Source organism: Pinus tabuliformis, chromosome 9, assembly GCF_031772625.1.
Source record: "Pinus tabuliformis cultivar Carrire ecotype Pingquan chromosome 9, CPIR1, whole genome shotgun sequence".
NCBI classification, from domain to species: Eukaryota; Viridiplantae; Streptophyta; class Pinopsida; order Pinales; family Pinaceae; genus Pinus; species Pinus tabuliformis.
In genome coordinates, this window is record NC_142307.1 from 1,911,626,604 (window position 1) to 1,911,648,178 (window position 21,575).

At 32.8% G+C, this 21,575-nt stretch overlaps 1 protein-coding gene and 1 pseudogene across 1 annotated transcript; both read left to right on the top strand.

The window, feature by feature from the left end:
• The first annotated feature begins 7,858 nt into the window (after positions 1 to 7,858).
• LOC149156575 (FRIGIDA-like protein 3 pseudogene) lies at positions 7,859 to 14,715 on the top strand (annotated as a pseudogene).
• Positions 14,716 to 15,095: 380 nt separating this feature from the next.
• On the top strand, positions 15,096 to 16,245 carry LOC149156576 (FRIGIDA-like protein 4b). The gene is made up of 4 exons (XM_089444793.1): positions 15,096 to 15,204; positions 15,301 to 15,389; positions 15,478 to 15,549; positions 15,667 to 16,245. The coding sequence occupies exons 1-4, from the start codon at positions 15,096 to 15,098 to the stop codon at positions 16,243 to 16,245; spliced, it is 849 nt and encodes a 282-aa protein (XP_089300919.1).
• The last annotated feature ends 5,330 nt before the right edge of the window (positions 16,246 to 21,575 follow it).

Here is a 21,575-nt window from a genome sequence, read left to right on the forward strand (position 1 = left end):
AGAAAAGGAGAGAGTGGATCTCCCTGCCTTAAGCCTCTTGAAGGAGTGAAAGTCTCTGAGGGTGAACCATTAACCAGAATTGAAAAGCTGGGTGAAGTGACTAGGGCCATTACCCATCTGATCCAGTTATGATCAAACCCAAAAGCAGCAAGAACTTTTCTGATATATGTCCAGTTTAGCTTGTCATAGGCTTTGGCTATGTCCAGTTGCATGATCATACCAGCTCTCTTATTGTTAGTCAAAGAGTGAACCACCTCATGAGCTTGAATGATGTTGTCGAGGATTTGTCTACCTTCCACATATCCTGACTGTTCCACTACCACCAGGGTAGGAAAAAGGGGTTTGAGTCTATTGGCAACCACTTTGGAGATAATTTTGTAGACAACATTGCACAAGGCAATGGGTTTGAACCTGTCAGGAGTTAGGGTTGCATCCTGTTTAGGGATCAGGGCGATAAAGGTGGTGTTAAGCACCTTCAGGATAGTTTTATCCCTCCTTGAGTCCTCCACCACGCTCAGAATGTCCTGTTTAACTAAATTCTAGCAGGCTTTGAAGAAGTCTACATTGAACCCATTCGGACCTGGTGCCTTGCCATTTTGCATCTCTTTAAGGACCTCCTTGACCTCCTCTTCTAAAACTGGTCTGTTGAGGTTGAAATTGTCTTCTTTGGAGACTAGCTTAGGTATATGCTTGGTGATCTCCCTTATAGATTGATCTCTGTTAGTGTAGGTTTCCTGAGCAATATCTTGAAAGTGTTGAACAACTTCTTCTTCTATTTCTTCATGCGTGTTGAGCATGTTACCTTTCTTGTCCTTAATAGTAGAAATATTGTTGTGAGCTCTGTTTGCCATAGTGGCTTTGTGGAAGAATCTGGTGTTGCGATATCCTTCTTTTAGCCATTGCACTCTAGATTTCTGCCTCCAAAAAATTTCCTCTTACTTACATAAGTTGTCCCAATCTTGATGATATTTAGTTTCCAATTCATTCCATTCCTTATCAAAACCCTCAGTAATCAGGGTTTGGTTGAGTCTCTGCAATTTTCCTTCCACAATTTCTTTCTCTTCAAAAATGTTGCCATATTCCTTCTTGTTCCACTCCTTGAGTTGGAGTTTAATGTGTTTGAGCCTTTTTTGAAGAAGGAACATTCTTGTGCCTTGAATCTCCAAATCCTCTGCCCACCAGATAGCAATGTTGTTATAGAAGTCTGGGTGGGAGAGCCAGATATTTTCAAATCTGAAAGGTCTGTTGTTGTGTTTTCCAATACCCTGAATGTCCAGTTGTACTAGCCAGTGATCTGAGCCTCCAAAGGGAAGAACACTCGCAACTATGTCCTTGTCCTTGATCATAAGATCTTCTGAGATTATAAATCTATCCAGTTTGGATGCCACTTGAGACTCTCCTCCTCTTTTATTGTTCCAAGTAAAGGTCCCATTATTCATGGCAATATCCATGAGCTTCATACTGTCTATGAAGGTCTGAAACGCACAAGAATCTTTGGATAGAATTCTAGTCCCTCCTTTTTTTTCGACAACGTTTTTATCAGATTGAAATTCCCCCCAAGGATCCAGGGGATTCTTGCATGACGTTCCCTGAGCTTCTTTAGTGAATCAAGAAACAAGAGTTTGTCCTCCAACCTTTGGGGACCATACACATTCGTAACCAAGTACCTTTCCTTATCTCCCACTGGCCAAATGATCACTGAAAGATAATTTCTAGATGCTTCTGCATCTATCATGTCAATCTTTTGGGGGTTCCAAAGCGTGAGAATACCTCCAACTGTATTCTCTGCTTTGACCTCCAAAAACTCAAATCTATTGAGCCATTTGCCGTGAATCTCTTTTATCTTTTGAATGGAACATTTAGTTTCCTGAATGAATATCACATCCTGGGCTACTTATTTCATTCTGTTACTTAATAATCTTTGTTTTCTCTTACTACCTAGACCTCTTATATTCCAAGAAGTAAACTTCATTATCAAAGATTATTGAAGGAGTAGCTGGATAGGTCTTTCATCTTACCTGAATCTATCATTAGCTTCCCACATTCCATCAACAGCTTGTTCTGTCTTTTTTGGCCTCTTTTCTTTCTTGGGATTCTTGGTGCTAATCCTAGTCTGGCTTTCAAAGCTTTCACTCCTTCATTGCCTTGTTTTTCATTCTTCCTTGGCTTTTCGTACCCTTTGCTCTGAGCTTTCCAGATGAATAGCTGCTATACTCTTTGGAACTCCTTTTGAGGTAACAAATCTACTCCCTCTTTGGTTCCTTGTTCCAAGAAGCCTTCTAGATCTAGATGCTCTTCCTCCAAAATTTCTTGTAGTTCGTGATCCTCCATCTCCATGTCACTCTGGGTTATTTCCTGATCCATTTCTTGTTCCCTTTTAGAAACACCCTTAACATAATATGGTGCGTACATTATTTCTTTTCCTAAAAAACTTATTTTCAAAATCATTTTTGGAACCAACTAGAGAACTCTTAGCATATTTGAGAGAACCCTCACTCCAATGTCCAAGGAATTTCTTAGGAAAAACTATAGCTAGTTTAGATCAAGCGATTTCTTTTAACATGCTACACAAGAAGGATAGATATAACCCTATGCTAAGAACTAAAAATGATCAATATATGGAAGGATTTCTTGTTCACTTATCAATTTTGGGGACTCAACTCTTAGTTGGGATAATTAATTAGTCGCTTTTGAGGTCTTCCATAAATTCTTACATGATGTTACGCTCATTAGTTTTTTAATCTCTTATCATTTATTTAAGACCCTCTCTTTAGGCTATATACCATTCTTTGATACACTGAATATTTTCTAAAAATTTTATGTTTACCTTGTTGACTCAAACATTTTGTAAATTTATGTATCTTAGCTCTTTGAAGAAAAATAAAAATTATATAGATATCTATATATATATATATATATATATATATATATATATATATATATATATATATATATATATATATATATATATAGTGTGTGTGCTTTGTTTAGTTAGACATTTTATAAATTTTTTAATCCTTCCTCCTTAAAGAAAACTTATATTGTTTTCTATAATGGTAGTTAGATAATTGTATTAAGCAAAATTAGTGCTTGGGAGCCCAAGAAATTACACAAATCCCTTTATAGAGATAATTTTAGAAAATTTCAACAAAATTGTCTCTTCAACTAGAGCCAAACATTCCAAACTATAATTATACTAGGATACAAGAAACCACATGTCTAAATAAGTATATACTCTGTAAACCCCCTTATAAATAAATAAATTTGACATGCATTAGAAATTTAACTTGAAGGGATGCCAATTGGTTGTACATCAACTTCAACTATATTGCACTAGGTAGCTTCCAAGTTCATGTCCAGGAGAAGCAACTCATGAGGAAAATCTAAATGGTTTGAAATCAGTGGAGTTGAATAGAATCAAGAATCCCTAGGTTGTGGAATTTCCCCCTATATAGTGAGTTGAGACCCTCTAATTGAAACCTCAAACTTTCTAGTTCCCCCTTTGTGCACTACAATGAGAGGCACTAAAATATTAGAACGTCCATTGTGGAGGCTAATTGGGCTATCAATTTCCCTATCCTAACCTATAGATGGTAGATACACTCTTTCATGTCAAAAATTTTGGTCATTAAGATCAAGGGCTCCTTCCTCAAACAATACGCCATAGCATATATCAATACATTTGACATGGTAGAAATTAAGTCTCATTGCATGAAATGTATTATATTTCTAAAGTAGATAAGCTCCATAAGGGGAGAGGCTTACATGTGGTAGGGTGTTGTTAGTTGATCCAGGATACCCTTCCATAACTTCCCTATTACATCAACATAATAGACTTTGCTCCTCACATCATGGGAGGTATGAGAACATGTAAATATAATGACAGCCATAATTAATCCCAATAGGAGAGGGATTGTCCACCAAGGCTTCAACAAGACAAATAAATAAGGGCTGAATAAATTCATCAAAATATTGATTTTAAATTTAGGATGATAGGGGAGGTGCCAAGTTCTAAATGTTTAATGATAATTTAGAGGCTCCAATAATAACAAACTTGGGAGGATGTTTTGTGAGGGCGAGAGTTATTTCATGAAGTAAGACATAGGCCTTAGCTTGATTATTAGAGGCATGACCAAGCATCCAAGAGAAGTTTTATTCAATTGATTAATTAACCTTTAATTATCAACCCTTTAGAAAAAAAATTATTATTAATATGATTATGATAATGTATATTTCCATTTGCATAGTAAACTTTTAAAAGATTATAATATTTTTATAATAATAAATTCATGTATTTTTTTTAAACATATTATTTTACAAACTCATATATTACTATCAAAATATTTATTAAAAAAAATTATAAATAAACATTTACTTATAGTTGATAATAATAATGTATCCATTATTATTTGTTATACATCCATTTCAACTCTTGATCTACCAAGCCTCAAATGACATCAAACCTCTTTTGGAGTGAAAAAAAAATTGATCAAGGCTTGGTGGATTTAGAGTTAAAATGGATCTAGGTGGGTATTATATAAATTTCACATCTTTATTCTTTGTGTGTTGTTTTCTTCTGGAGTTTTTGCATCCATGATTTGTGTGTATTGACGTTTCGAGCCCTCCAACGTGGCTCATCATCAGGATAGATCAGTAATTGTGTAGGGTAGATCTCCTTGAGTTTTAATAAATAGGGATGAGAGATGCACAGGGAATGGATGCCGACTTTGTTTTTTTTTAAATAATAATTTTAAATTCATTTTAAAATATTTAATTATGTAATTGAATTGTGTAATTTTTAACTTTATGTTTATATAGTTTGATTAATTAGTTAATTAATTAATTAATTTTATTTATTGAGGAATTTAGACTTCTGTGATCCATAATGATTCGTTATGTGATTTTGCCGAAGATTATCTTACAATAATTTTATTTATTTATTTATTTCATCATCAGGATAGATCAATAATTGTGTAGGGTAGATCTCCTTGAGTTTTAATAAATAGGGATGAGAGATGCACAGGGAATGGAAGCCGACTTTGTTTTTTATAAAATAATAATTTTAAATTCATTTTAAAATATTTAATTATGTAATTGAATTGTGTAATTTTTAACTTTATGTTTATATAGTTTGATTAATTAGTTAATTAATTAATTAATTTTATTTATTTATTTATTTTTAGAAATGTTTAATTATGTAACAGAATTGTTTAATTTTTAATTATATGTTCAAATAGTTTAATTAATTAATTAATTAATATTTATTTATTTATTTATTTATTTGTTTGTTTATTTTTTAATATTAGTATCATAATTGAATTGTTTAATTTTTAATTTTATTTTTATATAGTTTAATTAATTAATTAATTTTATTTATTTATTTTTAGAATTGAGTTAGAAATATTTATTTATGTGATTGAATTGTTTAATTTTTAATTTTGTTTTTATATAGTTTGATTAATTAATTAATTAATTAGTTTTGTTTATTTCTTTATTTTTAGAAATGTTTAATTATGTAATAGAATTGTTTAATTTTTAATTATATGTTTAAATAGTTTAATTAATTAATATTTATTTATTTATTTTTCGATACTAGTATCATAATTGAATTGTTTAATTGTTTAATTTAATGTTCAAAAAATGAGTTTTTAATTTATTTTTTTTTAATTTAATTTCTATATATTGTTTATTTATGATTAATAGTATTATGCTTGTTTTTTTTCTTTTTCTTTTTTTTTTTTTTTTTTTTTTTCCTGTATAAAGAGTATTCTATTAAAATTAAAAGAGAAAAATATTTACAAATAGGTTTGAACCTCTGAGGGGGCTGTAGCCTGCCCTCTGTCAAAAAGACTGTTGCAAGTAGCACATTGCCTTCTATTTACAAAAATGAAAATCATAGACCCAAGACTAAACAGAGCTAGTTAAGATCGACGCTTCAGAATGAGCTGACCTTTTACAAAATGCTGTCCTTTGTCACTATTACAAAAAAATGGAAAACCAAAATTATGTCCTGGAGATTGTAAAATTTCATGCTGATAATAACAGAGGCCATGAACATTGAGAATTACACACAAAATCCAGAAATCATAAGATGACTTGCTGTCATGTCGCTGAAGCCCAAAGTAATTAAGCCTGCGGTGGCGAATCTGTAGCGTTCTCATTTGCTTGGTTGGGGGAGCTTACCCAGGTTACCATCACATTATCTTCAGCTTCCATCCTGTTGCATTCTGGAGGAAGCACAAGGTGCAGAACACTGCAAGAGAGGCGCGCCGGCTCACAAGCTATGATTTGCTCTTGAGGAGAGTCTGGCTGAGGGCGAAAGTCTTCCTATTGGCCCTCTTCGTGCATCGCAGCGGAGTCATTGAGGACAACACCAGCCAAGATACCCTGAAAATCACTGGAACTTTGAGAATGAGACTATTCCTTGGAGGTTTCAGCTGAGCTTGTAAGCTCATCTTCTTCCTCTAAGAAGATAACAGTTATTGTAGCTGAGATAAGAGGCTTGTTAAGCCTGCTTCTGAACTTGAACTGGGTTGTTCGAAAAGAGCTGTTTAGGGAAGGTCCAGAATGGTCAGAGGGAGGAGAGGATGGAGAGGCAGAGGCTAACGAAGTTATACGACGAGGCACAGAGCCACCACGACCCCGAGAACCTCCACGGGATCCTGAGTTGCTACCACACCTGGGGATGCCACGACGACGGACCATTACAGAATAGATCAGCGGATTGAAGGTGCCGGGGAACTGAGGGTGAGAGTGAAACGGCTCGCCACAAACTAAATGAACCCAGATTGAATACCAGACCTCTGAACTGAAGACCCAAAAACAGAGCACACAGTAGATAGAATCGACCACAAGAAAAAACCCAACAACGACTGAAAAAACCCAGTACCCGAACCAGACACTTTCAACAAATACTGAATCGAACCACCTTACAGAGATGGGCAAGAAGACTGACTTAATACACTAGACGCATATGGAGAAGACTGACTTAATGCACCAGATGCCTTCGGAAAGAAACATAATCATATACCTGAAGCTGGCAAAATGGGAGCAATTATGAAGCCATGGGGGCTTCCAAATTCTCTGGGTTGCACAGAGGCTCTGAGGACATAACCACCAGAGGAGAACAATGCCTGAAGAACCCGGAGCCACTATGTCAATTCCTGAAGAAACCGGAGCAAATGTGCCGTGGAGAATGCGCGCCATCCTGAAATCTTTCGCCTGCATACCTCGAGCCCGTTGATCCATTAATGCTTGTTAATGACCTGCATCGAACCGCCGAAACCTGCTCAGTGGATTGCCAGTTGCCTGCTTCGCATGCCCAAGCATTAACACATATTTAAGGCACCCACATCCGGGTAATAGTATTATGCTTGTTACTACCGTATTTCATACTTGATTTTTCTTATTATTCAGAGTAAATTAATTAGTTTGAACTTAATAATAATTTAATGTTTAGTACTAGTTTAATTCTAATGTTTGTTTCTATAATTTTAATGTTAATGAATATTAATGTTAATATTGTTAATCTAAGATTCATAGATTATAGTTTTAAGATGTAAATTAATGATTATAATTTTAAGAGTTGGGAGTTTGGGTAGGTTAGATTATTATTCCTTGAATCAAAAATTAGTATAAATCAATAAACGAGTAGGGGTGAAAAAAAAAATAAAAAAAAAAAATCAAAGAGACAATAAAAAGGGGAAACAACAACGAATCAAAAGAGGAGGGAGAAACGACTAGGAAGAGAGGGCAGGGATCGCGCAGGGATCCAACAACTGCTGATCTTCCAGCCGTCATCTCTATTGAGATTGCTCGACCTTTTTTCAATCTCAATGGCTTCTCTAAATTTTCGGTGATGAAACTGTCGAACCATATTGTAAGTATTATGTTTTTATGTATTTATTAATTAATTTTAAATATGGTTACAAAATAATTATTAATTAATTTAAATTATTTTTCTAGTTTAGCATTGACCAATGCAACTTATAATGTTTAACGTTGAAAAATGAATATTTATTTTTCTATATTATTAAAAAACTATTTTTCTAACTCTTGATTGGACCATAACTTGAAGGTCATATTATATTCTTTGCAATAATATAAATCCATGTGGATAATTTCATCACATATTTTATGCCATAATTTATGGATATGGTTCCAATATTCATGCATGATTTTTAAATATTGGTGTAGTGATTTTGTAATTCAAAAATAAAATCTTTGAAAATAGCCTAGATTCACATAAATAACATATTTACCAATGCTTACTTCCCACACAATTTAAGAAATTATTTACATTAAAAAATGGATAGAAATAACATGTAAATATATATACATTCAACATTTGAGAATGTAAATTACAAATTTTGTAATGCATTTTACCGGAAGAATTATCTTGATAAATTCAACATTTTGAAAAAATGTGGACATATTATCTTTCTTACATTACACCTAACCCCTACACATCCCAATATACTAGGCTATAGACCATGTGAGAGACCAAAAATAAGAAAAATGATTTAACCTATACAATTAAAAAAAAAAAAAAACATTCATATATATATATATATATATATATATATATATATATAGATAGATAGATAGATAGATAGATATACAGACAAATTTATGGAAGTTAATGTGGTGCTGAAGAGCCAATTTATAGGATAAAAAGGATGAAGTGTCCATTGGGTTAAAGTGTGTAGAGGAATCTCGTTAAGGTCAAATTCATAATTATATGATAACAAGGATGAAGTGTCCATTGGGTTAAAGTGTGGAGAGGAATCTCGTTAAGGTCAAATTTATAAAAGTGATTTGATAACTGAATGGGTGTTTAAACAAAATTTGATATTTAAGGAATTTAAATTAAATTAAATTATCGTTTATATTTGACCAAATTCATAGTGTAAATTATAAAATAAGACTTAATTAATAAATAAAGCATTAAATTAGATTAAAAATTATTAACCATTAACTAATTTATAGTAAAATAATATTTAATAATAAAATAATATTTATGGATAGAAAATTAAATAAATAAAATAATAAATTAACTAGAATACAACTTGAGTGGCCTAATGGTTAAGAGCATGTGTTTCTTCTTAAGAGGTCACAGGTTCAAAACCAGAGGGGGTAGAGGCATAGACTTAACAGTATAAGAAAGGATTAATAAGAAATTAATTAGGAAGTGAAGAAACAAAATCAAGATAAGAATTAATAAAGATTGAGAATTAATAATAATAATAAATTACTTAAATTGATCCAAATCTAAATTGAAATTTAATAAATTAAAAGTCACGTAAAATAATAATTAATTAAAAATAAAACAAATAATAATAAATAAATAGATTATAAAGCTAAGAATTAAAGATAAAATTCAACAAAAAAATCCAATCAAAATTAATAATAAATGAATTAATTAAATAGGATAAATATTGAAATTTGAAATTTGGAAGGAATTATATATTTAAAATTTAACAAAAATTCTAGAGAAAATTTGAGAAAAAATATTAGGAAATAAATATACTTTTAAATGATATTATCAGTGACTCAATGGGAAATATGGTAAATCACAAGCTTCCATAATTGGCTACGCACATATACATTCAGGGTCTTGTGAACAATTCTTATAAAATCCTCAATTTCAAGGTCTTGTGAACAATTCTTGTAAAATCCTTCATAACAACCCCATGAATGTCATTACTCACCTGGTCGCTAAGGCCATCAAGTCTCCTTCCTCACCCACTCCCATTGAACATAAAATTATTCTCCACACCCCTTAAACTCCTAAAATTTACAATCAACCTAAAATTTATAAACAAGGAGTTCCCTTTCATCCCATTGTTAGTGCTATTGGAGCCCCTAACCATGCATTAAGGCAATATTTAGCCACCAACCTTCAACAATTTGTGGGGTCCACTCCCTCATATATAAAATATTATGCTAATTTCATTCTTAAAACTAAAAACATCCTGATTGATGAGAATTACCTATCGGTCAACTTTGACATTATTTCTCTTTTCACCAAGATCTTGGTTCCTGAACATTTAAACTTGATCTCATAATTAGTAGATGCAGAAAGTTTAAACCTTATCCAAATTTGTCTCACCTCAAGTTTCTTTTATTTTAAGTGTATGATCTATCAGAAGACGAAAGGTACAACTACGAGCTCCCATCTTTCTTCAGTAATTGTTAATATCTTTATGCAACACTTTTAAGCTAGAGATTTTAACTCTTGGTATGTCAAACCTAAGTGTTGGTTTTGGTTTGTTGACGATACATTCGTCATTTGGAAACAGAGTCAAGCCCCGCTCAATGCCTTTCATTCTCATCTCAATAGTATTTCTCCTTATATTCAATTCACTATGGAAATTGAATCAAGTAAATCTCTTCCTTGAGGTCCTCATAACCCAACTCCCCAATGGCTCCCTCTCTGATCAAGTTTATTAAAAAAAGACACACATTGAACATTTTCTACACGCACTTTCACATCACCACCCTTCCCACAAATATATTGTTCTTAAAACTCTTATCTCAAGAGCTCTAATAATCTCAACCCCCTAGTTCCTTTAAGCTGAAATGTCCCATTTATTCCAATTTTTCTAAGCCAATGGATATTACACCACTCATATCAATGCAACCTTTCAATGTGTCTCACACCCTAGATCCTCCAATAATGATTATTATCCCTCCTGTGGCCAATTTACGCTTCTATACATTAAAGGAACCACATATATTATAGCAAATATCTTTCCTAAGAAGAATATTAAAACTATATTGAAGCCCCATAAAGCCCATGAACAATTATTTTGTTTGGCCAAACAAAAATGTGACCCTATGCAAGGATCAAGCATCTATTAGATTCTTTGTTCCTGCAACAAACCCTACATTGGCCAAATAGGTCATTATTTTAAAGCCCACCTCAAAGAACACATCACTAATACCAACCACAATCGTCTATCAAAAGTTTTCATCATTGAACACTCAATAAAGTCCAAACATTTGATTTTTTTTTATCAATAAACAAAATCCTAATCCTAGAATTTATCCAATTTCACAACTCTCCAAATATTAGAGATGCCCTGGAAATCAAGACAAACCCTAATAATTTTAATAAAAAGGATAAATACAAGCTTAGCCAATCCTAAAAGACCTTTTTTCATCATCTCTCCCGTTAAGTCACTAATCATATCATTAAAATGTCTAATTTTTTCCTAATATATTTTCTTAAATTTTCTCCAGAATTTCTCTTACATTTTAAATTTATAATTCATTTAAAACTTCAATTTTCAATATTTCTCTCATTTAGTTTTCATTAAATAATTCATTTAAAACTTCAATTTTCAATATTTCCCTCGTTTAGTTTTCATTAAATTCTTATTGATTTTTATCTAAATTTTTATATTTAATTCTTATCTTAGTTCTTATCTTTAATTCTTACTTTTATTATTATTTATTTTTATTATTTTCTTTATTTTTAATTTTCAATTAATCCTTATTTTAATTGAGTTTTAATTAATCAATTTAACTATTTTTTTTATTACTTATAAATTTAATTATTAGTTATAATTTTTTATTAATTCTTAGTTTACTTGTTATTAATTCTTTCTTTAAGTTTTAATTATTTCTAATTCTTATTTTCATTTTATTTTTATCTCAAGTTTTAGAAATTTTAATTAATTCTTATTTATCTTATCATAAATCATTAATCTTTTATTTTGTTTTTGGATATATATAATTATTTCTTATTCTTATTGTATTTTTTATTTGATTAACTTTATATTTCATCTAATCCTTACGTTAATTAATTCTTATTCTTCTTTTTTCAATCCTCAATTTAATTATTAGTACTTTAATTCTTAATTCTCCTTATTTCATTATTTTATTTATTTAATTTTCATCCATAATTATTATTTTATTATTAACTCTTATAATCTTTAATCCATGTTTTATTTAATTTAATTATGTCTTATATTATAATTTCATTTATAAATTTCGTCAAATACAAATTACAATTTAATTTAACTTAAATTCCCTATCAAATTATTTTAATATTTTTTTATAAATTTGATGATAACCAAATTCCTATCCACTTAACACAATGAACACTTAATCTTTGTTATCTTATAAATTGACTCTTTAGCAGTAGTGTAGTCACATTAGCTCTTTGGACCCTAATGATGGATGGAGTAACCATCCGATCACATCAATACCATTCCACAGTTCAGTAGCTCTTTTGTCTCTGAAGATGGATGGAATAACCATTTGAAACTTTGGACAGACCAATACCATTACACAATTAGTTTCGAAAAATATCCAACAATATGAATAACTATGGAAGCCTCCAATATATATATATATATATATATATATATATATATATATATATATTAATTTAACTATGGAAGCCTTCAATATATATATATATATATATATATAGACATTAATTTCCAGTAGTCTTTAGTGAAAATTCTTGGAAAGATTTTGAGTTTATTTTCTAATCTAATTTGTGTAGAATCTTGGAGGATTCATTCAAATCACAGGTCTGACAAGTGAACTCTTGACAATTGAAGTGCCCGAGGGGTTTTTGAGGGGGTTGAATCCATATATGCAAAAAAAAAGCTAGTTTAAACAACACAAATCAATATTTGGCCACAATTTTGACTCTAAAAACACTCACTTAAAAACTACAATTAATTTTGTTAGACACAGAGATCAGTATGAGGGCCATGTTTTCGTTGTGTAAATGTTTTTTTTTGTGAACATTTAGATGTCTACTCAAAAGTAATAATAAAACATTAAAAGTAATATAAACTAGCATTTGCACCAAATGTTGCAAAGGAAACGCCGTAAGGCATAAATTGAGGAACAATTCCGACATGGGAATGGGAAAATGTACATAAGATGCAGATATGTAGCATAAATGAGATTCTAAAGATGTATAAATTGAAGTTTATTTAGGGTGCTTAAGTCTATATTTTTTTTTAATTATTGAATTAATATTGCATATAAATCTCATAAAATTCAACCAACTTATAATTGAGGGCTCTGATCTCTAAGTTTGACTTTGGGTCATTAACATGGTAATGCACTGTCTCAACCACTAAACCACATAACAACAAACAAAAGACTACAAAATGTTACGATCATTACTATAGTAAACCCAATGACTCTACACACAATAATTTATTCTTTACTCGAAGAGAATATTGCTTAACCATATCCACAAAAAGATTGCAAGGTGGAAAGCATTATGCAGAACAAAATCTCTGTTATTATAACTTGTAAGTTGTAGCATTGTTCCAACCAATAAAACTATCTTCACATTTTGGAAGATCAAATGGAAATAAGTTTTGAAGAATTCAATAAAAAACGTCCAAGATCATTGGATTACATGATTAATGGTACCCTGTCCTATGAATCTAATATTTTTATTCACTTACAATTAAGGGAGAAAACAAGGTCCAAACAATGTATACCACAGGGACCAATAAATAGTATATTTGCTAATCCTTGCTAGGATCAGAAAAAACAACATTACTTCTCCTTAAATCCTTCACAATCAAATTATACAATTGTTGTACAACACAAGGCCCATGCTGTTGTCAATAGTTCTGATTGAGAATGCGACCAGATTCCTTCAATCTCATACAGTGATTAATGCACCAATTATACAATTGTTGTACAACACAAGACTCATGTTGTTTTCAATCAAGCAATAGTTCTGATCGAGAATGCGCCAGATTCCTTCAATCTCATATAGTGATTAATGCACCAAACACAGATGTACTAGTTGCAACGACTTTTATATCATTTTGCTGATGTTGTCATGTCAAAATCAATGTGATACAATTAAGTCACCTTTAAGAAAAACCTCATTGCAATTTCTATACAAGGATGTGTGTCTTATCATTACTCATTCTAATTTCACCTCTTTTATTGTCAGACTTCACGAATTAGCCTCCAAATGCTTGCTTCATCCACAGACTAGTGAATTACCTTTTATAAATATTTTGTTTGAGCATTGGAACTCAATAACATTTACAAAATTATAAAAAGTTTATCTCCAATCAATTTCTTTTCTTTTCTTTTTCTTTTTTTTATTTCCACTTATTATTGTTATATAAATATCTAAACTCATTTTATAATACTTTAAAAATAGAAATTTTCAGATATTATAATCCCTAAATCCTTTCTTCCCATTCTTAATGACTTTTTCAATTGGAAATAGGGCTTTGCAATTAGGTTCCCTCTGCATTAAACTCTGCAACTGACCCACCACGGTTAGTGTTGGAGTCCTTGGAGGGGTTTTATTCTCTTGAACAAAATTCAAGTGACAAGAAAGAGTCTGGGCTCCCAGCTCTACACCGGGACTGTACATTATTACTGGAATCTCTTGTACCTGTTTTGGCAGATCCTATTTTGGGTGTTGAACATCCAGTTCTGCCCTTAAATATAAAGGAGCAAGCCAAAAGTATTGCACATGAATGGAAGTCGAAGATAAACCTTGAAGGAGATGTTGCCAATGGCAATTCGTTGGAGGCCCAGGCCTTCTTGCAACTTCTAGCTACTTTTGGAATTGCGTCAGAGTTTGATAAAGATGACTTATGCAAGCTTGTTCTTGCATTTGCATGGTGCAGGCAGACACCTGAACTCTGTCGTTCCCTTGGACTTGAATCAAAAATGCCAGCTTGGTTGGCTGGTGTTCTGTAATGTTAGCCTCAGTGGCTAGGCTGGCAAAATTTCCATCCATTTTGGTAGATAGGCTTTTTGTTGTTTTTCTGGCATTCATGGCTAGCTTGGTTTTTTTGAGGGACTGGTGGATTTTATCAGTATACTTGGTTGTGGTTGATTGAGTTGAAGATAAATTTTGGTAATCCTAGCTATAGTAAACCTTCCCAACGTTTTTTGTTTAGTCCAGTGAACGGGTTTCTAAGTTGACGGGGTTGGTAGTCTTTTCTTTAGATCTCAACATTTCATATGCAAGGCAGACACTGAGTGGCCTCTACCAGGTAGACATCTTTTTATGAGGTAGAAAGTTGTATGTAAGTTATTTTGTTGATATTAATAAAGGCACCTGAAGATGATCAGCTATGGTAAAGTGTCATAAGGCCTTTCATGAGTGGGGAATTGTTTACTTACGAAAATGGTCTCAAGCTGGCATAGCTGTTATCTTTATTGACAAATCCATTGAAGTTGTCTGTATTGTTTTTTCTTTCACAGTAAACTGTCTTTTGGTATTTCAAATGTTTGTGACATATTCAGATTAACTGAAAATTTTGTGACAATTTCATGCAGATGTTGTAGAAACCCTGGTCAATAGTGGAAAACAAATTGAGGCAGTCAACTTTGCTCATGCATTTGGGCTGACAGAGAAGTTTGCACCTGTTCCTTTGTTGAAAACAAATTGAGGCAGTCAACTTTGCTCATGCATTTGGGCTGACAGATAAGTTTGCACATGTTCCTTTGTTGAAGGAATATCTGAAAGATGCTAAGAAAGCTTCTCAGGCAAGTTTAAAAAGCAGGAATAACTCTACTGTTGCACAAGTACGATTGTATTACTGTTATACAAAATGTCTTGTTATGTGATGATCATTTTGGCTTAGTATTGTTGGTTATATCGGAAGTTCCTTTTTTGACCGATATTTTTATTTGCTGCTACAGAATGAAGTAAATACAAAAGAGCTTTCTGCTTACAGAGCTGTTATAAAGTGCATTAAGGAGCACAAACTTGAATCGCAGTTCTCACCAGATCCTCTTCAAAAGCGTGTAGCTCAGCTAGAGAAAGCTAAGGCTGACAGAAAAAGGTCTGCAGGTGCTGTTAAGTCTCAACCTAAGCGTCCTCGTGCCAATGGAGGAAATGCTGGTGTATATATGCCTCCGTTAAGTGCAGATGAAAGAACTCCGACTCTTTATGCTTCTTCCAATGGTGCAGACAGAAGCTTTTATAGGTCTTTGGATAGAGTACAATATTCTGGTGCAGCTCCAGGTGTTACATCCTACAACCTACAGGGCCAAAATGCATATGACAGATCAAACCAAGGATTATATGGAGCAGGCTATGGTGTTGGAAATAGGACTCCAGTCTCGCTCTCAAGGCCATATATGTATCCATCAGATAACATGGGGCCTTCGTTGTTGGGTTCTGATTCTTACAATTCCTCTACTAATTACAGCAACCATCACTTTGGCAGTAGACTGCCTGCCCCTCCTCCAGCTTATCAGTCTTCTTTTATACATTAGGTAGGTACGGTGCTTATCTTACCGTGGTGAAGCAAGTTCTGATCTTATCAGGCCCCATAAAACCTTTTCTATTGGATGTGGCTGGTAGTAAGCACTTAGCTTTGAAGAGGTTTTTTGACTTTGTTTCTGTAAATATAAAAGATTGGCAAAGTTCATTTGGCAGCTTTTCAGAATTTTCAGTGGTGTTTTCTTCTATTAAGGAATTTTATTTTTGTATGGTATTGAGTGCTTCATCACTTTCCCAGGTTACTATATACTGTAGTGTTTACAGTTCAAAGATGATTCTATGCATAATTTTGGTATTTTTTTATTTGTTTGACAAATTAGAGAGGATCAATCTGTCTCTTTGTGGAAGATTAAAATTTGGTGAATAATATATCATTTGTGATCTTGTTCGGAGCTCATAACACAAGACTTTCAATTGCATTGTATGCCGAGGGCTGGTCTTGTGCTGAATATGATTTAATTGTCCACTTGCACGTTACCTCATTGGTACCTGTTTACTCTACGCCTATGAAGCGAATCAGATTTTATTTTGATTAGTCCAATTGTAAGGCTATTTTTGAAACTGGACCCTGCCCCTCTTAAGCTGCTGCATGATTTAAATCCCCCTTTTTGAGCAGAAATGATTTGTAGTGCTAGTGGTATAGTTGTTATACCCTGCATTAATATTTTTGTGTTCTCTGTAACGAGGACAAAGCACATTTGAGTTATATGTCCCATCTAGAACTAGCAATTGTCTCAAAAGGTACAAAGAGAGGCCGATAGGATTATTAAATTAGAATTGTTGAATTTCTCTAGAAGAGATGTTGGTTCAAGCCTACAAGGAGCAAAGAGATTTGATGTTTGGAGTTCTATGCTTTTTAGACACCATATTTCTTTAAATACAACTTAATTTTAGAAAAAGTTCAACCGCAATGCAGTTCTGCCATGCAGACATACACTTAAATCGCTATTGGGCTTATGATATTGACAAATTCAAAGTAAACTGGTATACAAGAGAATGTACCAAGCTAAACCATAAGTTACACATCTTCAGACCTAAAAAAGTACATAACAATGGTTTGGCATATCAATAGCGACATCATAATTGCTTTTCCTTCCACATACATACAATTGCTCCAAAGGCAAGGACAAGAAAATTTTTCAGCTCTAGTGAGCACCAGTGGGTCACCAAAACGAGTGACCACTAATGGCTTTCACATTTATACAAGGAATTGGCAAGGGACTTTACATGGACTCCACTCAACTTCAGACACAGCTTCAGCCAATATGGAGAGTGATTGAAATTGAACATAGCTAAGTAGTGGCATTGGCTCACAGTAATACACCAAGTATAAAATATTTAAGCTTTTACAGAAGCAAGGAGTAAGAAAAATTATGAAGCTCAGAGAAGTAGATTTAAATCAATCAAATCTTGTTGAACGGCTATAATGTCCATAGAAATAATCTTCCAATGTTCTGCTCTCATGTACAAGATTTACACTTTGATCTGGACAACTGTTTGATACCAAACCATCATCAACTCCAAGCATTGCAAGTGATAGATGAGTTTGGATGTCACAACTCCCAGAGTTTTCTCCAGATTCATCCTCAATCAATTCATCTAATTCCATGGACATTGTCAATTACCTCTTGGTCCAATAAGGTAGGTCATCTCCTTCTCCTCGTAGTAATTTCAAAGTCTGCAATAATAAGTTACAGACAAACAATGAGGAAGAATAAGTTCACGTTCTTACATTAACATTTATCCATTGTTTGAAATTTCACAAAGTCAGTTTAATGCAAAGGTAAGCCACTTTATTTGGGGAAACCAAAGCTTTCAATTCAAATCTTGCAATCCAGATTTCAGCTAGGATAGTGATTCTCAGGAAAGCTATATACTCTCTTGATATTGGAGCGAAAGCAGATATGCTGGCTCTTCTTGCCTATTCAGGGAGGGGTAATTTGCATACTGAAGCTTTGTTTTGAGATATGATGTAATCTCTTTTGCTAATATTCAAAGAATATTATATTTCATTAATGGAAAAATAGATTATTGGCAATTGAGGCTTTGAATATTTTGCCATAATCCACCATCAGCATTTAGGGCTAACCTGTTTAAGGGTGATGATTTTACAAATTGAACTACTAGACAAATGTTTAGATTACAACCCTAAACACTAGGTCTAAACACCCTTTACTCTATGTCAGAAGGATATCAACTCGATATTTCATGTGCCATTCTTCGTTATGGGAAAAAACAATTTTAGCACTAACTCCTCACAGGAAAGGAAATGTCTTCAAGCAACTAAATTTGACATAAGATCAGAAACTGAAACATATATATGCAACTAATGAGAATAAGAGTAATTACTCTGTTCATTCGAGGTCGAAACTAAGCTGCCTGTCTCAGACAACATGCTGCACCAATGACCATTCTCTTCATCTTCCTCATGTCATAAGCATCTTCCAAAAGTGGATCTACAAGTTATTTTACAGAGCCAGCTGCCAGTAATGGCCTTGCCTAAATTTTGAAATTTACAAGAGATTAAGATTCTGAACCAAGACAAAGAAACCAAAAGAATCCAAAATTATCAAATACAAAACAGGCAGCCTTGCCTAAATTTTGAAATTTACAAGAGATTAAGATTCTGAACCAAGACAAAGAAACCAAAAGAATCCAAAATTATCAAATACAAAACAAGCAAGGACACTAGAGCCCTACCCACATAACCAAGCTTTCTTGGCCTTTAGGATTCTTGTCATTGATTGGTTTTCTTCTAGTTATTAGCTCTAGAAGAACTACTCCAAAGGAATACACGTCCATCTTCTCATTAACCTTGCCATACATGAAATATTCTGGAGCCAAATACCTGAAATATGATAGCAGCTAGTTTTATGAAGGCTTGATTATAAATGACATTTATTTTCCTATGGAAAGAGCTGGCATGAAGAAAGAAATGGATATTTACCCAAATGTACCTACAACATCACTACCTATTATTGTTTCTCACCCCCTCGAGAATAGATTCACTAATGGATTCCCACAGTTTGAAATAGAATCCAAGGCATCAAAAGGTAAACCTAGTATACCCACTTATTCAAGACATGTTCTCTAGAGACTGTCACTTTGCATTTAAGTAATTTCCTTCATCCTCTTATGCAGATCTCAACAAGTTTCCTTCAACCGATCATCTTGGGTACCTGCTTGAGGTACTGGAGAATAACGAAGATGAGCCTAAGCGGGACAATGATGATCAAGAAAGGTAGAGACCCTCATCCATAGTCTGCAGTTCTGTAAAATAAAGAACATGACAAAGATTTTACTTAGAAAACAAGCTGTCAATAATGGGTTCCTGGAAGTAGTTGAATAGAAGCTACTTTGTTTTGTTTTGGTGATTATTATAAAAAGGTAATGATCAGTGAGTTTCTTTCCTTGCAACAGCTATGGACATAACCTTCCAGAGAGTCCATTTTCAAATCTTAATGGATCCAATGATATTAAAACAATATTATATACTACAGAGAAAACAATGGGGAACATGCCCACTATTTCCAAAGTTTTAACACAAGCATCATCAACATCTGCTATCGATAAGGAACTTACTTGTTCTATATGCCTGGGTACTTAGAATAATCGTTTTTTTTACATTGTTATTTCAATGATTTATCTGTATTCTAACAACAGACAACAAAATCTGAAACTTCTACCCATAAATCTATGTGCAGATGCCGTTGTGGAACCGAAGCAATTAGCGTGTAGCCACTTATTTTGTTTCAAATGTGTGCCAAAGGTGAGATAAACCAAGCACTCATTTTCATTATTAAATCAATATATTTTTGAAAGAACATATATAACTGATTCAGGCTGCCATTTCTGTGAATTCTGTTGGTGCAGGTAATTAAATTGTCTGAGGAGTGCCCCGAGATACATCAAGGATTTTATCAGTATACTTGGTTGTGGCATCCATCAGTATACTTGGTTGCTACCACTTAAATACTTTATTTACAAGTCTTTTTTTATTTGTGAGATAAAAGGGAGGGAATTCAGAGTGATGCTCCTATTAAAATTTTTGACTCCGATCGACCTATTATGGCCATTAAATTCTGACTCCCATGGACCGACGGATATTATTATTTTTTCTCTGTATAAATAGGTCAATCTCAAATTTCAGGAGAATGACTTGGAGTCAATTAGAGATTCGCATGTTTTAGTACGTGAAAAATTTCCTCATGGTTTCAGAACCGTAACTGACCTAGCCTCGAAATGTGCTGCATTTGAGAGATCTGAACGCCCATCCATGAACCTAAGTTGCTCGTTCTGTTGAAATTTGAGTTGAGTTGAGTTAGGTTGGGTTGAAAATATGTGGTTAACATTTTTTACGATAGTGGATTGTTAATTTGCTGTAGTGATTTAGATTAAGTTGAGGATAGAATTTTTTTAATATTACTATATTATTAAAAATATATTTGATCTGTAAAATTAACATAGATTTATTTTAAGTACGGATCTAACCTAAGTCAAGAAAAATCAAATTGTATAGATCCATTTTAAGTACGCGATCTAACGAGAAAGATCAATTTTTTTCACTGGAAAAGGATCTCAAATTTTTTCACCTGCAAACTTCTTTAGAGTGAAAAATAGAACGTGTTGATTTTCATAATTTAAATTGTATCTTTGAATGTCAAAAAAAGTATATATAAAATGAAATAAATATTTTAACCATAAAAATTTATAAAAAAGTTAAATGATATATAATATATATGTAATTGAAATTAAAATATTTTACATTTTATCATCAAAATTAAAACGTTGCAGCAGTCCATTTATCGTTCAATATATCATTTTAAACCCTTTTGGGCATTTATTTTTGATTTGTACAGATGGCGTTTCACATAGATTGTGAACATTGGTCCTCAAAGATCTGACTGAATTGCATTGTTGTGGTCATGATTTGTGACCATCACTAGAAAAGACAATCTCACAAATCCTTACTAGATATTCTGGAATACATTTCACAATAGTTTGGTAACGGTTACTAAAATCTTACCCTCCATGGACACACATTCCACTGGCCACAAGTGCTTCAGTATTTCCATCGAGAGTAAAATTTAACTCATTCATACAAAATCTTATTGGGGATGGATATGTCAAGCTGTTAATTTCCTGATATATGGATAACTTTCCAATCTGTTCTCTAGAGACTGTCACTTTGCATTTAAGTAATTTCATTCATCCTCTTATGCAGATCTCAACAAGTTTCCTTCAACCGATCATCTTGGGTACCTGCTTGAGGTACTGGAGAATAACGAAGATAAGCCTAAGCGGGACAATGATGATCAAGAAA

What these genes read in the sequence shown, in the direction of transcription:
- LOC149156576 (XM_089444793.1), top strand. Translation starts at nt 15,096, where the DNA reads ATGGTAAAGTGTCATAAGGCCTTTCATGAGTGGGGAATTGTTTACTTA. An exon ending in CAAATCCATTGAAGTTGTCT is followed by an intron (nt 15,205 to 15,300) that starts GTATTGTTTTTT and finishes AATTTCATGCAG; the next exon opens with ATGTTGTAGAAACCCTGGTC. An exon ending in ATAACTCTACTGTTGCACAA is followed by an intron (nt 15,550 to 15,666) that starts GTACGATTGTAT and finishes TTGCTGCTACAG; the next exon opens with AATGAAGTAAATACAAAAGA.